Source organism: Polypterus senegalus, chromosome 6, assembly GCF_016835505.1.
Source record: "Polypterus senegalus isolate Bchr_013 chromosome 6, ASM1683550v1, whole genome shotgun sequence".
Lineage (NCBI taxonomy): Eukaryota > Metazoa > Chordata > Cladistia > Polypteriformes > Polypteridae > Polypterus > Polypterus senegalus.
In genome coordinates this window covers 69,766,425-69,783,326 of record NC_053159.1, presented here as the reverse complement: position 1 = coordinate 69,783,326, position 16,902 = coordinate 69,766,425, and the positions used below count along the sequence as shown (strand labels likewise).

The following is a 16,902-nucleotide window of genomic DNA, read 5'->3' as shown; positions in this document are numbered from 1 at the left end:
GTGGAAAGCTGACGTTCTCTGGACTCACGAAAAGACGGTTAGGAACCGGGGGTACAGATTGGAAGAATCCATGGCTCTCACACATATACGTCTATCGGTCCTTTCGTTCGTGCTGTTATGTTTGGTCGCTGCTGTGTTCGCCGGGTGAGTGTCTTTATAGAGGAACACGCTGATATTACACATGTTCCACTCTGATTGGTTCACCGACTATCGGGTCTGTGCAGCAGTCTACACCTCTGACGGGATGCTTGGGGAGTACACTGTTCAATTCTCTTCTAATAAAGATTCTGACCAGTTTGGATTTTAATATGGAATTTTAGTGCTTTAATCGCAAATCTAGTTAGTATGAACAAAATAGATCATGCCAAGTAAACATTTAGGCGGCATACACTTAATGAGCACGAAATGAAAGTATGCCTGTTTTATAAAGTGGCATTATCTTGTTCAGATTTAACTGTATATGGTCATGACAAGGTTCAAATTACACTGATTTACTGTATTTAATTAAACGTTCACCGCATTTATTACGTTTAATGTACCTAGCCAATTTAGTCATTCATTGAATATGTGTATTTCACTGACAGTAATTTTTAAATGTATGACGAATTATTGTTATTTTTTTTATTGCTGATACATTTCTCAGTAGCTTATCGTTCACATTTGCCACTTGGACAAAGTTTGTTTAAATGTTTCCCCGAAGGTGTACTCTGCAATAGATGTTCGTCTGTGGTTATTGGCTATTTGATTTGATTTCCTTAGGCGAGATTTTTACAAGATCTTGGGGGTTTCCCGGTCGGCATCCATCAAAGATATTAAAAAAGCGTACAGAAAGTTGGCCCTACAACTGCATCCGGACAGAAACCCAGATGATCCCGAAGCGCAGAATAAGTTCCAAGACCTCGGCGCTGCATATGAGGTAATTCACTTGAATTCTTTTTTCCACTGTTCTGCCCTTCATTTTCTCCAATGTGTGTTCATCAGTGCTGTTTAGCAGGGCGCCGGACGCAGTATATTTTCATGAATAGGTCATAGAAATGTATCACAGTTTGCATTGATATCAATACCTTCTAATCTAGCATAGAACATGCCTCGTTCCTTGCAGAGAAAGCAGTTATCAGCAAACAGGAAGTAGGATAATAGATGAGTTTTCGTGTAAAGGAACTCGCGATTGAAAACGTACGGTGGTGGCTATGTCGTTATGCTTACGTACATTGTAATCTGAAGTCGCGTTAACCGTTTGTATTTTGGAAAGAAGAATGAAAAAATACATTATTAGTGGCGAGTGCTTGGCTCCTCCTCCTCCTCCGGCTGTTGTTGTTGGAAACGCGGCCGCCTTTTTTTATTGGACGCGTATTTGTGGTGGCTGCATGTGATTGGTACAGCCCTCCGGCACTGTCCAAATTGATCCCTCCTTTTTCTTGCGTACAGTCATCCAACTCGTTTGTCTTAGACTCAGAAAAGTAAGACACCGTAACACAAACAGTGAATTACGTGTACGTGTAAAAAAAAAAAAAACCGTTTACATCGTTTTACTACTGCCTTGATTATTAACTATTACATTCCATAAATTAATATGCTTTCTTTTATTGGCAGTACTACTGCGCCCAACTTTGGCTGGGCAGCTTTTGCTCCTTCGAAACTCTGAACTTGGTGAAGCTGGTTTAAGAATGTCATTATAGAAATAGTATTTTGCCATAACCTCTTATTTTCATCATGCTTTATGTGTAAACGATTCATGAAATTTTGAGACTGTAGTATAATTAGTTAACCTCCTTGCTTGTTTCAAGTTTATCTTTAGCAGTGTCCATCAAATAATACAATATGCAGGTATTTTTTTTTCTCATGTTGTTTCATAAGAGCTATAATGACAAAATCCTTGAGGTAAGAAGAGCAGTAAGTCAGGCTAGACAGATGATATCGCAGTAAGCTTCTAAAGCGAGAGGCTGTTAGGATGACTGATTCTAGAGGCACCTTTATGCCTGATAGAGAAATGATTATGGAACTGCAAGGTAGAGATGGTCAGTTTTAAAACCAGAAAATTGCTAAGATTGGTTTAGAGCCTGGTCAGAGAAAAGATAAAATTGTCTAGGTGCATGGTTCGATATCAATGTGTATAGCCTGGAGTTTGCATAAAAATGTCACCTCTCATATAAGTATTCTGTTAAACATACAGGTGCTGGTCATAAAATTAGAATATCATGACAAAGTTAATTTATTTCAGTAATTCCATTCAAAAAGTGAAACTTGTATATTAGATTCATTCATTACACAAAGACTGATGTAGTTCTAATGTTTATTTTTTTTAATTTTAATGATTATAACTGACAGCTAATGAAAGTCCCAAATTCAGTATCTCGGAAAATTAGAATATCAATTAAGACCAATCCAAAAAAAAGATTTTTAGAAATGTTGGCCAACTGAAAGGCATGAACATAAAAAGTATGAGCATGTACAGCACTCAATATTTATTTGGGGCTCCTTCGGCCTGGATTACTGCAGCAATGTGGCATGGCATAGAGTCGATTAGTCTGTGGCACTGCTCAGGTGTTATGAGAGCCCATGTTGCTCTGATAGTGGCCTTCAGCTCTCCTGAATTGTTGGGTCTGGCGTATTGCATCTTCCTCTTCACAATACCCCATAGATTTTCTATGGGGTTAAGGTCAGGCGAGTTTGCTGGCCAATCAAGAACAGGGATACCATGGTCCTTAAACCAGGTACTGGTAGCTTTGGCACTGTGTGCAGGTGCCAGGTCCTGTTGGAAAATGAAATCTGCATCTCCATAAAGTTCGTCAGCAGCAGGAAGCATGAAGTGCTCTAAAACTTCCTGGTAGAGGACTGCGTTGACCTTGGACCTCAGAAAACACAATGGACCAACACCAGCAGATGACATGGCACCCCAAACCATCACTGACTATGGAAACTTTACACTGGACCTCAAGCAACGTGGATTCTGTGCCTCTCCTCTCTTCCTCCAGACTCTGTGACCTTGATTTCCAAAGGAAATGCAAAATTTACTTTCATCGGAGAACATAACTTTGGACCACTCAGCAGCAGTCCAGTCTTTTTTGTCTTTAGCCCAGGCAAGACGCTTTTGACGCTGTCTCTTGTTCAGGAGTGGTTTGACACAAGGAGAACAGCTGAAACCCATGTCTTGCATGCGTCTGTGCGTGGTGGTTCTTGAAGCACTGACTCCAGCTGCAGTCCACTCTTTGTGAATCCCCCCCACAGTTTTGAATGGGTTTTGTTTCACAATCCTCTACAGGGTGTAGTTATCCCTATTGCTTGTACACTTTTTTCTACCACATCTTGTCCTTCCTTCGCCTCTCTATTAATGTGCTTGGACACAGAGCTCTGTGAACAGCCAGCCTCTTTAGCAATGACCTTTTGTGTCTTGCCCTCCTTGTGCAAGGTGTCAATGGTCGTCTTTTGGACAACTGTCAAGTCAGCAGTCTTCTCCATGATTGTGTAGCCTACAGAACCTGACTTAGAGACCATTTAAAGGCTTTTGCAGGTGTTTTGAGTCAATTAGCTGATTAGAGTGTGGCACCAGGTGTCTTCAATATTGAACCTTTTCACAATATTCAAATTTTCTGAAATACTGAATTTGGGACTTTCATTAGTTGTCAGTTATAATCATCAAAATTAAAAGAAATAAACATTTGAAATACATCATTCTGTGTGTAATGAATGAATCTAATATATAAGTTTCACTTTTTGAATGGAATTACTGAAATAAATCAACTTTGTCATGATAATCTAATTTTATGACCAGCACCTGTATATTCTGGACAGATTTCATGTTAAAATGTAATCCAAGTGTAGTGTAATATAGCAATAAATGTGAATTAATTCTAGGCGCAATTTTATTTTTTATTTAGGCTTACACAAAAATACCAGAACTTTCAAATAAAAGTACAGTAGTAATATTTTACGGGCAACACCGCTTCTTCTTTGTAGGTTATTTTTAAACAGAATGTATAGTGCAAGCCCACTTGGAATAGAGAGGCAAACTCTTGAAATAAATCTAAACTGTTCAGAATGTAAACATATAAATTGAGGTAAACAAATTTTGATCTCATTTAGTTGGCAATCTGACATTTAAGGAGGCTATTTAATCTAATCTATGTGTTTACTATTAAAGAAGCATTATTCCTAATGCTGCCAAATTACACACTCATGTTTTTGGCAAGGTAATTTTTCTTCATGGTCTTTTGTTCTGATTCATCATCCATTTGTCACACCAAGAAATACATTCACAGTTATTCTCTCATATGTTTTGCTGTTATGGAATGCAATCTATATTATTGAAAGAAAACATTGTGCTACTAAATTACTGTGTAAATATGGAGCAAATATTTCAGAGTTTTTGTTTTTGTGTTTTCTAGGTTTTATCTGATGAAGAGAAGCGCAAACAGTATGATGCGTATGGGGAAGAAGGGTTGAAGGAAGGGCACCATAGCTCTCATGGGGATATCTTCTCCAGGTTAGAATTAGAGCAATTATTAATTTAGTTTTTATCCATACTTATATGTATTATTTTAGTCCTCAACATTTGGAATTTCATTTAATGTACACATAACCTGCCACCTGTTATTTAACGTTCAGGTGGGTGTCCTGTTATAGATGAGTTTTATTCCAGCAGATGTTCATAACTAGACTGTATATCTAGGTCAGAACCTGCAATGGCATATATCCATTAATGGGAAAATGGGCAAAAATGTATTATGCATTATTACTTACTTTACACACAAATATTTCAAATTTATTAATAAAAAATACCCGTGATTCTTGTACTTTAAATCATGAAAAACACACATAATTTAAGCTAAAGTTTGAACCCAAGTATGTACAGTATGCTCACCTTTGACTTGAACTTCCTGCAGTTTTTAACAATGATGCAGGACCTCAAAGTGTTTGTAAAGGTATAATGATGGCACAGCATCAAACAAACATTAACTAGTAGATGTGAGATGCGGGCAGTGTCAGGTTGGGGTCAACCAGATTGTCACTTGGGTGTTGGCTGGGATACCTACTTAAGGCAATGGAAAATATAAACCGCTGGTTCTACCACTTACCTACACATTTAGTTGCCAATCTTATTTCTTATCTATGACCTTATCTATACCACTGCTTGCACTGCCAAATACATATGGCTACACGTGCATAAAAGTATAACATGATTGGAAATTTCTACAAAGTGCACACTGTACTATAACTCATGGCTAATGACACTTGCTATGTATTCACCGGCATCAAAATTATTTTGCTTAATTCATAAGTAAAGATAGAGGTTGCTAGATGAAAATTAATGAACATTTTTTGTGTTTTACGTGCTCTTTTGTATCTGCAGAATTAATTTCAGTCATGACTATTGTAAACGGAAACCTAATTGTTTTGCACCCAAATTTTGCAATGTGGTGAATAGGTAGTCCCATTCAATCATGTCAATTGCTTTTTCTGCATCTAAAGATAAAATTTTTGGTATGTTAGATTTAATGGGTGAGTATATTACATTAAACAAATGTTGAAGATCAGAAGCTAAGTGTCTACCCTTTAATAAATCTAGTTTAATCTTGTGATATTACAGAAGGAAACACTTTCTCAGTCCTTCTAGCTAGGACTTTGGAAAGTGTCTTAACCTCATTATTCAAAGGTGAGATTGATCTGTGTGATACACATTGTAACAAGTCCGTATTTTTCTTTGGAAAGACAGTAATTAATTTAAGGTAAAGTTTTGTTGTCTCTGGCTTCTGTAATTGTTGCTAATAGTAGTGGAGCTGACTTACTTGAATTGTTTTTTTTTTTATAATATAAAACTTCACTGATTGTCCATCAGGGCCTTCTGCTTTCCCACTCTGGAGTGAGTTTATAGCATCCAGTAATTCTGAGAGTGTCAGAGGTTTGTCCAGGTCCTCTGCATTGCGAGTATCATCTAGGTGTGATACTTGCAATGCATCAAAAATCTCATTAGATTGTGTCTCTTCTTTCTTAAACTGAGTAGATTATAAGGACATATATAGCACACATAAATCTGCTGTGGGCTGGCGCCCTGCCCAGGGTTTGTTTCCTGCCTTGCGCCCTATGTTGGCTGGGATTGGCTCCCTCAGACCCCCGTGACCCTGTAGTTAGGATATGGCGGGTTGGATAATGGATGGATGGATAGTACACATAAATGTGTGTGTTATATTTTTATGGTCAATAATTTTATTTCCATTTGTGTTGGTAATTTGTTTTAATTAATTTGTGTTGCGACCTACCTGCTTGTGGATTTGTTGAGCTAAGATCTTATTAGCCTTCTCTCCATGTTCATAGTAATAAAGATGAGCTGTTCTTTTTGTTTAGTTGTCAAGAGGTTAAATTCTGATTGCAGAACCTGTCTTTGCCTATATAGTGCCTTATTTGGAGACCTAGTACAGTTGGACATTCTTAATCTGTCCTGGTGATTTCACTAATTAACTCAGACACCTTCTTGGTTTCCATTTTATTTTGTAGGAGAGATATGAAATAATCTGTCCTCTTAAAAAGAAAGCTTTCAGAGTTTCCCAGAGTATTCCTGCAGGGACCCTGAGGATGCATTTGTCTCTAAAAATAATCAATTTGCTTAGAAATTAATTTTGTACAATGCTTATCAGCTAATGGTGGGGTTAAGGTGCTAATTACGAAATGAGTGTGTAGAACAAATTGATTTAAGCTCCATGATAAAAGAGACGTGATCGGAGATAACAATAGTATCATAGTTGCAAGATTTGATAGTGGGCAATAAATTATTATCTATAAACAAAGACTCAGTTTTTTGAGCAACATTGATGTACTGGTGGAGGAGGAAGAAGAATATGCTTTTGAGCTTGGATTTGAAAATCTCCATATGTCTGATAAATTATGATCCATTGCAAACTGTGTAATTATTTTTCCAGTATTAGATGTTATTGTCATTGTAGTTCAAGACCTATCCAGGTCTGGATTTAAAACACAATTAAAGTCTGCACTTAAAATTGTTTTGGTAAAAAGGATAGATAAGAGAGAGCTTGCTTTCTTTTTCCCTGTTGTCTGTGACTTTCCCTAAGTAAGTCATAGGGATGAGCTCTGTGTATGTGCGAGAGTTAAGACTCGATGAGTACTCAGCTGGAAGTACAATGCATATAATGTAGAAATGAGGAATAAGAAATGTGGATGTTTTGGACCAAGCAAACAGAAGAAATGCCTGTGTTTCTAACTCCTTGTTTTTTTATGTACCGTGACAGAACATCAGGCTGCATGTTCTTAGCTGTTAGAAAAAAAGAGGGAGCTTGTAATATTTTGGAGATGTGAAACTGTGCTGGAAAGTCATCACAGAGTCATTTAATTTTTATCCCATGATTTCTAGTCATGCAGTCTGACATAATCGGGTAAGCAGATCAGCAACTGCAGTAATCAAATTAGACATTAGGCTAATTAGGCCATGCTGCCCCGATAGCACCTGAAGAGGTAAGAAGGCGGTATCGGGGCAGCAGAGCCGGCGTTAAGATAAAATCCAGGCGTCTAGCGAGAAAGTGGAGCTACAAACCTCCGGTGCCTTCTGTGATCCTGGGAAATGTGATCTCACTACCAAATAAGATCGACGAACTGGCTACGTTGGTGAAAAATGTCAGGACCTACAGAGAATGCAGTTTGCTGTGTTTTAGTGAAATGTGGCTAACAATTAATATCCCAGATGCTAACATGGAGCTACCTGGGTTTAGCACAGTTAGAGCGGACAGAGATGCAAATACCTGCAGGAAGCAGAAATGGAGGGGGAGTCGCTGTCTATGTCAATACAAGGTGGTGCAACTCTGGACATGTAAACGTTAAAATCTCCACTTGTTGCAGGGACATCAAACTTTTGGCCGTAAATCTGCGTCCCTATTGCTTGCCCAGAGAGTTTGGACACGTCATTGTTGTTATTGTTTACATCCCTCCTCGGGCAGACACGGAGCTAGCGGGTGACATCATCCATTCCGTGGCTGCTAAGTTACAAACACAGCACCCTGAGGCGCTTGTGCTAATCGCTGGAGACTTTAACCATGTGACGCTGGACAAAACATTACCTGCCTTCTCCCAGTATGTGTATTGTAACACCCGGGGAAATAGGACTATCAACCTACTACTGTATGCAAACGTTAAAGACGCATACAGCACCAGCCCACTACCTGCGCTTGGGAAAGCAGATCATAATCTGGTTCTGCTTCAGCTTTATTACAAACCAAGAGTGAGGGAGCTACCTACAACCACGCGGTCATTCAGGAAGTGGCACCTTGACAGACTGCTTTGGAACTACGGACTGGGATATCCTGTAGGGGTCACATAGTGAGAACATTGAGGAGATTGTTGACTGCACTACTGACTACATCAACTTCTTTATGGAGATTGTAGTTCCAGTAAGAACAGTATGCTACTATGCTAACAACAACCCACGGATTACAAGTGACATCAAGGGCCTTTTGAACATGAAGAAAAGGGCTTTTAAAGGCGGTGATCAGCATGAGCTCAAGTGTGTACAGAAGGAACTCCGAGTCCAGCTCAGGGTGGCGAAGGAGCAGTACAGAAGAAAGCTAGAGTAGAAGTTGCAGAATAACTGCATGAAGGAAGTGTGGGATGGGATGAAGATCATCACTGGCTGCAGCTCAAAGCGGAGTGCCACCATTGAGAGAGATGTGGAGAGAGAAAACCAGATGAACAACTTCTTCAACAGGTTTGACCACCCTAACCCACTCTCACCTCGGAGTACTGCACCCTCCACCCTTTCTTCTGCAGATACCAGTATAGGAGAGAGTTTCCACCAACCCACAGTTACAGCAGCATAAGTAAGCAGAGAGCTGAGGAGACTTTGTGCCAGCAAAGTAGCAGGTCCAGATGGAGTATCGCCATGACTGCTGAAGGCCTGTGCATTGGAGCTGGGGAGTCCTGTACAGCGCATCTCCAACCTGAGCCTGGAACAGGGGAGAGTCCCGAGGCTTTGGAAAACATCTTGCATCACCCCAGTCCCAAAGGTATCATGTCCTAGTGAGCTGAACGACTTCCAGCCTGTCGCTCTGACGTCACATGTGATGCTTCACCACCTGAGGCCACAGTTCCACCATGCACTCGACCCTCTGCAGTTTGCATAACAGGAGAAGGTGGAAGCGGAGGATGCCATCATCTATATGCTACACCAATCCCTATCCCACTTGGACAGAGGCAGTGGTGCTGTAAGAATTATGTTTCTGGACTTCTCTAGAGCCTTCAACACCATCCAACCTCTGCTCCTTAGGGACAAGCTGACAGAGATGGGAGTAGATTCATACCTGGTAGTATGGATAGTGGACTATCTTAAAGGCAGACCTCAGTATGTGCGTCTCGGGAACTGCAGATCTGACATTGTGGTCAGCAGCACAGGAGCGCCGCAGGGGACTGTACTTTCTCCAGTCCTGTTCAGCCTACATACATCGGACTTCCAATACAACTCTGAGTCCTGCCACGTGCAAAAGTTTGCAGACGGCACTGCTATCATGGGCTGGATCAGGAGTGGGCAGAGGAGGAGTATAGGAAACTAATCAAGGACTTTGTTAAATGGTGCGACTCAAACCATCTACAACTGAACACCAGCAAAACCAAGGAGCTGGTGGTGGATTTTAGGAGGCCAGGCCCCTCATGGACCCCGTGATCATCAGAGGTGACTGTGTGCAGAGGGTGCAGACCTATAAATACCTGGGAGTGCAGCTGGATGATAAATTGGACTGGACTGCCAATAATGATGCTCTGTGTAAGAAAGGACAAAGCCGACTATATTTCCTTAGAAGGCTGGTGTCCTTCAACATCTGCAAAAAGATGCTGCAGATGTTCTATCAGACAGTTGTGGCAAGCGCCCTCTTGTATGCTGTGGTGTGCTGGGGAGGCAGCATAAAGAAGAGGGATGCCTCATGCCTGGACAAACTGGTGAGGATGGCAGGTTCTATTGTAGGCACGGAGCTGGACAGTTTGACATCCGTGGCAGAGCGACGGGCGCTGAGCAGGCTCCTGTCAATCATGGAGAATCCACTGAACAGGATCATCTCCAGACAGAGGAACAGCTACAGTGACAGACTGCTGTCACTGTCCTGTTCCACTGACATACTGAGGAGACCATTCCTCCCCCCCCACTATGCGACTGTTCAATTCCACCTTGGGGGTAAACGTTAATATTATACAAAATTGTCGTCTGTTATACCTTCATTGTTAACTTAATATTGTTCTTTATCAGTATGCTGCTGCTGGAGTATGTGAATTTCCCCTTGCGATTAATAAAGTATCTATCTTATCTATCTTACTCGTATCTATCTAATCTATCTATCTAATCTATCTAATTAATTTCAAAGTGCCACTGAGTTTAGCCTTAAATCATTTCAAAGTGCCACTGAGTTTAGCCTTCATTTGCATGCAGCTAGTAGGACTACTAAAATAATGGCCAGAGGGCACTATTGGCTTATTATTTAATTAGCAAAACACCTCTCTGTAGATAAAGGAAAAATGCACCAAAGCTAGTGCATGGCATTGCCAGTTTAAAATGCTGATTTACAATGCAGATGTTAAACCACTGAACACACCACTAATTGAGCTTGTCAGGTCTGGGAACTGAATCAGTCATGTAATGCAGTTTGTATTGTGTAAAACACATGCATTGAAAATCCATATACAAGTGCATTAATGAAGCAAACGTGTTCAGAGACCACAGGAGCTTATTGACTAATGATTAGTCTCTGGTATAAAGAACAAGTTGAATGCTGGAGTTGTCCATCCTATTTTGTTTTAGACAAGGACAAGTAGTCCTATTTTTAACATCCTTCTACAAGGTAGTCCCATGTAAGCGGACAAGGATCTTGAAGTGTGTGCATGACCAAATTTCCAAAGTGGATAACCTGGTAGTTTCCATGTTTTTAATGCAGAACAGGCTTTTGATTAGGTGAAAACTTGCTGTACCTCAAAGCAAGGGTTGAATGTTTCAGAAGTTACACAAATTGTACCTAATTAAGATACGAGTGACATTTTATAAAGTTAGAGTTCCTCACTTATTTTTTTATGAATAAGATGAGTAGGCTCAGTGTAATATGATCAGAACTAATTTTCAATTTACATGATGAATTAGCAGCATAAATAATGACTGAGTTTAAGCTAGGCTTAATGCAAGCTAAGTATACATATTGAATGTTGCATTTTACTGTCGTAAAGTGACTGACATTGGTTTTATGAGATTACTGCGTTCAGGCAATCTTTCTATTTCTGCAATTACCACACTAAAGCCCTCTAATGATAGCCATTAAGAAATAAAGGTGATCATTTAATATGTATATCTTAAACACGTAATCAATCTTACACTAAAACATGCAAAACAGAAGCATGGTTGCGTACTGATATTTGGGACTGTAGGAAAAGGAAGAGAATTTTAACTTGGTTAATTATCAGTTTTCACTTCAGCAATGCTGGTAATTTAATTAAAGTGGAAGCCTTACCAAATAATTTACCTTGCCTTTCTCTTTAGAATAATACAATTTATTGACAAGCCCATTGATTATAGAAATATGATAACTGCATATTTATAATATATATTTTGATGTAGAAGACAATCCAAGACAATGTGAAAAACAAATATTTTAACACAGAAGAGGCTGGTCGTTCACTGGCTGTTTAGAGCTTTAATTTATCTTAACAGGTAAACAGTTCTTTGATCCAAATCTTTAAGAGAGGTTTCTGATGTTGTGTGGAATTGTTGCAATTGCTCTGGGTTCTAGTGGAAAAATTCTTCTTGCATTGGAGAGCACCCCTTTTCTTTGCCTTGTGGCCTTTTCTCCATGGTGTGTTGCTGCCTTATTCCATTCATTGTTAAGCTTTTTGCTGTGCCCTCTGCACCTTTCATAGGGAAAGCAGTACTGATTCTGGCATAAGAGTTTACGTCCCCTTTTTGAACTAATGCTGCTTTTAAGTCTTCTCATACTGAGCTTAATCACTAGCGCAGATCTTGGCTTGGCAGAGTGGATGTTAGAGCTAGTTCTGAGCATCCAGCTCCAAAAGAGTGCATTGTCTGCTAATTGGCCCCCCAAAGAGAAGATGATTGATTGTCCACTCTCAGCTCCCCAAACACGGAACGGCTCATCAGCTTTTAAGTTTCACTGTTTGGGTGTCTTTATAACCCAAAGACAGTGGCTTCAAAAAGAGAGAGAGCATTTTGCAAAAAGTAAATAGATGAGTGCGGTTAGTATTTGAATTAAAATTTAATTGGCCTTTTATTGGCATGACTTGACTAGTTATTTAGTCACCACTTTCTCCAATATAGCTTTATTTCTTCACTTATATGTGCCAGCTGAGATTAGTACTATATTTTGTATTGAACACATTCTTATTTACCATGTAACCATTAGTTTGTTTCCCCTAGCTGGAATGAGGGAATAGAAGATGTCTGACATGTGCTTGCTACTAATGTGTTCCTAACTCTTTGGCAGTGAAGGCTGAACTTTTGATTAAACTCAGTTTAACGGGAATGCCTCACCTGCTCATATCTGGGTTCAACAACATTGCTCATGTGATGTCATTTGGACAGGTGGGAACTCCATTCAAAGGAGAAACTAACAGAGTACTGTAAAGATATTTGTTTCCTGTGGATGGGTTTAACCACTCATCCCTTATGGATTCAAGACTAGGTAAAGGTAGAATAGCGCTCAGGTCCAAGGTTATTTATTCAGAAGAGTCATTTACAGTTTGATCGAATATAGCTGGTGTACACTAATTGGAGATGAGCTTTTAAATGTTTGCCGTTACAGGATTTTTATTTATGTACAGAAACTAGATCACTTTTGTTTGTTTACCTGAATCCTGTACATATGCTTCAGCTCATTGGTTTGAAGTCAGTGTTGATGTCTGGAAGTTTGTCCTTGGGGAGTGGCTAGGATATCTAAATCGCAGCCTAGTGTTCTATATAAGCACCTGACGTATGTCAGCATTTAAGGTTTCAACAGAACTGGCAGTTTATGCAGATGGGCAAAAAAACATTTTTTGATTCCATTTATTCTCAATCATTCTACTTAGGATGATTATTCAGATTTATTATCTGTGTTGCCTTCTCCTCTTTTCAGTAGCCATACACAGAAACTTGTTTGGGAAGGATAGTTTGCTCTCTTCTTGTTAGTGGTTAGTTTTTCTAACACTACTTTGTGAATGCCTGAGATGGACAACCATGAGTATACAGGTGCTGGTCATAAAATTAGAATATCATGACAAAGTTGATTTATTTCTGTAATTCCATTCAAAAAGTGAAACTTGTATATTAGATTCATTCATTACACACAGACTGATGCATTTCAAAAGCTTTATTTCTTTTAATTTTGATGATTATAACTGACGACTAATGAAAGTCCCAAATTCAGTATCTTGGAAAATTAGAATATGAATTAAGACCAATGCAAAAAAAGGATTTTTAGAAATGTTGGCCAACTGAAAGGTATGAACATGAAAAGTATGAGCATGTACAGCACTCAATATTTAGTTGGGGCTCCTTTGGCCTGGATTACTGCAGCAATGCGGCGTGGCATGGAGTCGGTCAGTCTGTGGCACTGCTCAGGTGTTATGAGAGCCCATGTTGCTCTGATAGTGGCCTTCAGCTCTCCTGAATTACTGGGTCTGGCATATTGCATCTTCCTCTTCACAATACCCCATAGATTTTCTGTGGGGTTAAGGTCAGGCGAGTTTGCTGGCCAATCAATAACAGGGATACCATGATCCTTAAAACAGGTACTGATAGCTTTGGCACTGTGTGCAGGTGCCAGGTCCTGTTGGAAAATGAAATCTGCATCTCCATAAAGTTTGTGAGCAGCAGGAAGCATGAATTGTTCTAAAACTTCCTGGTAGATGGCTTTGTTGACCTTGGACCTCAGAAAACACAATGGACCAACACCAACAGATGACATGGCACCCCAAACCATCACTGACTGTGGAAACTTTACACTGGACCTCAAGCAATGTGGATTCTGTGCCTCTCCTCTCTTCCTCCAGACTCTGGGACCTTGATTTCCAAAGGAGATGCAAAATTTACTTTCATCGGAGAACATAACTCAGCAGCAGTCCAGTCCTTTTTGTCTTTAGCCCAGGCGAGACGCTTCTGACGCTGTCTCTTGTTCAAGAGTGGCTTGACACAAGGAATGCGACAGCTGAAACCCATCTCTTGCATACGTCTGTGCGTGGTGGTTCTTGAAGCACTGACTCCAGCTGCAGTCCACTCTTTGTGAATCTCCCCCACAGTTTTGAATGGGTTTTGTTTCACAATCCTCTACAGGGTGCGGTTATCCCTATTGCTTGTACACTTTTTTCTACCACATCTTGTCCTTCCCTTCGCCTCTCTATTAATGTGCTTGGACACAGACCTCTGTGAACAGCCAGCCTCTTTAGCAATGACCTTTTGTGTCTTGCCCTCCTTGTAGTGATGGGCCGCTCGATACTCCGGTTTCGACACTGTGTCGAGCTATCGAAGCACTGGAGATCGAAGCACCGCTTCAAGGCTTGCATCAAATGCTCCCGTCACGTGATTTTGAGCACGCTAGCGTAATGATGTCATTGATATCTGCGCAGTCAGCAGTCGATTTGGTCAGTAACTAGTCTGCTGAAGTGCTTTGGCTCAAAGCGTAAGCGGTTGTCTGTGCTATATTGATAAAATACGCTAACCTGAGTTCAAATCCTAGTTGGGGCTCGCATATGTTGAAATAAGAATTTTGTATAAAACAGTTAAGTAGTACTTGTCTGAAAGTTAACAAATATGTTTTGGAGACATTATGAACGATTTACATGGAGCACCTTTTTTCTCGGTGTGGAATCGTGTCCACCAAGAATCTGTAACAAATCGATGAGCATATTTTGCGTAAGGTAGCACGTATTATAACAATCCAGAATCTATTCTACCCCATGTTGATCATATCACAGAGGCTAAGAAATGCTTCACCAAAGCTGACGTGGTCATTACACCAGTATATGTGCAAGACATTCCTCATTAAACGTTTTTACTATTCAGCGATTCCCAGATCTGTTGCTGATTTGTATTATTGATTTCCAAAAAGCAATGTGAGTAAAAGCGTGTTCTGCATAACTAATCACAACTGTCTTTAAAACAGAATCAGCGCCATCAACAGTGTCTTCTGCAATTTTAGGAAAGGCTCGGGATTTCTGCGTAAATGAGACAAAAAAGTTGTAAAGAAACTTTGCGAATTCATCCAGAAGTGAACGTAAAGATCACTCATGTACTGAGAAGAAGGAGCAGCTGGATAAGCACATCTGGAGCCAAACTTTCAAAAAAGCATCTGACTTTGTCAGCAACATCCTTTACTTGTGAATTCATCTTATCAAAGGCTGCGACAAAGTTTTTGTCGTTTCTGTATTCTTAAACCATCTTCCAGTTACACAATCCCCCGCAGTCAATGTCACATTCAATGTTCCCTGCTCCTTAACCTGTCTTGTTACCCAAAGCATCAACACTCAGTTTCATTCAAGGCTTTACCATCCTTCCTTTCATAGACATAAAATAAAACACATTTCCTCTACATGTCTAATAATAATAGTAAACTTACAGGTACTAGAAAAAGCACAAGATGGCAATATTTATGAAAAGAGCTTGGGCATCAGGATGAGAATGTTTCTTGTCACCCATTACGTGAGCTCGTTTGCCATCCCAGGGTTACACTGGCACACGTTACACTGGGGGGCAAATGCAATGGAGAATACCGACAATGTGCACCTTTAGAAGTGGAATAAATCGACTGTATAAGTAGAACATTTCCGATTAACGATGAATTTTGTTAATCATAAACAATGCAACATAACTAAGTTGGAAGTGCCGTATAGCGATCAGACACGAAAAGACACATTTAGGCATGCTGGACAGTAGTTTGTTTTTCTACAATACAAATTCAGTACGACACCAGGGTCTCCAAACACACAATATAATTAGGGGCGTGTGCCCCCTGCCCGACTACGGTGGCCCAACCTTCCCTTGATAGCTCGATTCAACTGCTATCCGTCCAAGCTTGTTAAATGGAGGAATAGAAAAAAAACTTTCACAAGAGGAGGATCAGCGACGCGAACCTGAGCGACAACACCACTGAGCCACCTAATCCGGATAATTAACGAGCTCTGCACAACTGAACTACTACTACTGTTCTTAAAATGGTTTAATTGATACGAGAGTATCATTGTTGTATTCTCCTAATGAAGATGAAAAAATTGTATTTATAGATGTATAGCCTACTATATGACGTACGGTTTTCAACAAAATTAAGTGTTCCATAAAAAGGTTGAACGATTTACCTAATCTTTTCATATATATAAAGTTGATATATAACAATATATCTTTGACACTATGTATCAGACAAAGGAAATCACAGCAATCCACAAGAACAATAATTAATTCTCAGCAACTACCTGAGTTGTAGCTTAACCATATCAACTGAAATGTGTAATGTCAATACGAATTATAAAATATAACTAGAGTTAAGTGTCAGATAGACTCTCAAATATAGAGGTCAATGCCTTTCAGTGTGTTGAGGCTTCACAAAGATTCAGTAACCAGTGACCATGTCTGCTTGAAGCCCTGTCATGATCCAGTCTCGGTATTACGCATGTCTGAGGCTTCAGTAGCCCCGTCATGATCTCAGTAATACGCATGTCTGAGGCTTCGGCGCCCCGTTCAAAGCACGTCATGACGCAATCTCAGTACTATGCATGTCTGAAGCTTCGGAGCCCCGTCAAGATTGTCTGAGGCTTCGGAGCCCGTTCGAAACCCGTCATGATGCAATCTCAGTACTCTGCGCAATGCTTCGACTCATTATTTATTCATCGAGCTCCCGTTTGAAGTACATATAGCATCAACAGAGTTAAAAAACTCAACAGAATTCCCAT

The 16,902-nt window shown here is 40.0% G+C and overlaps 1 protein-coding gene across 1 annotated transcript in view; it reads left to right on the top strand.

The window, feature by feature from the left end:
* The first annotated feature begins 42 nt into the window (after positions 1–42).
* Positions 43–16,902, top strand: part of dnajb11 (DnaJ heat shock protein family (Hsp40) member B11) — a 47,513-nt gene continuing 30,653 nt past the window's right edge. The window contains exons 1-3 of the mRNA XM_039756297.1: positions 43–144; positions 760–916; positions 4,386–4,483. Of these exons, the coding sequence (XP_039612231.1) occupies positions 71–144; positions 760–916; positions 4,386–4,483 (329 nt within the window). The 5' untranslated portion in view covers positions 43–70. The remainder of the gene's footprint in view (positions 145–759; positions 917–4,385; positions 4,484–16,902) is intronic.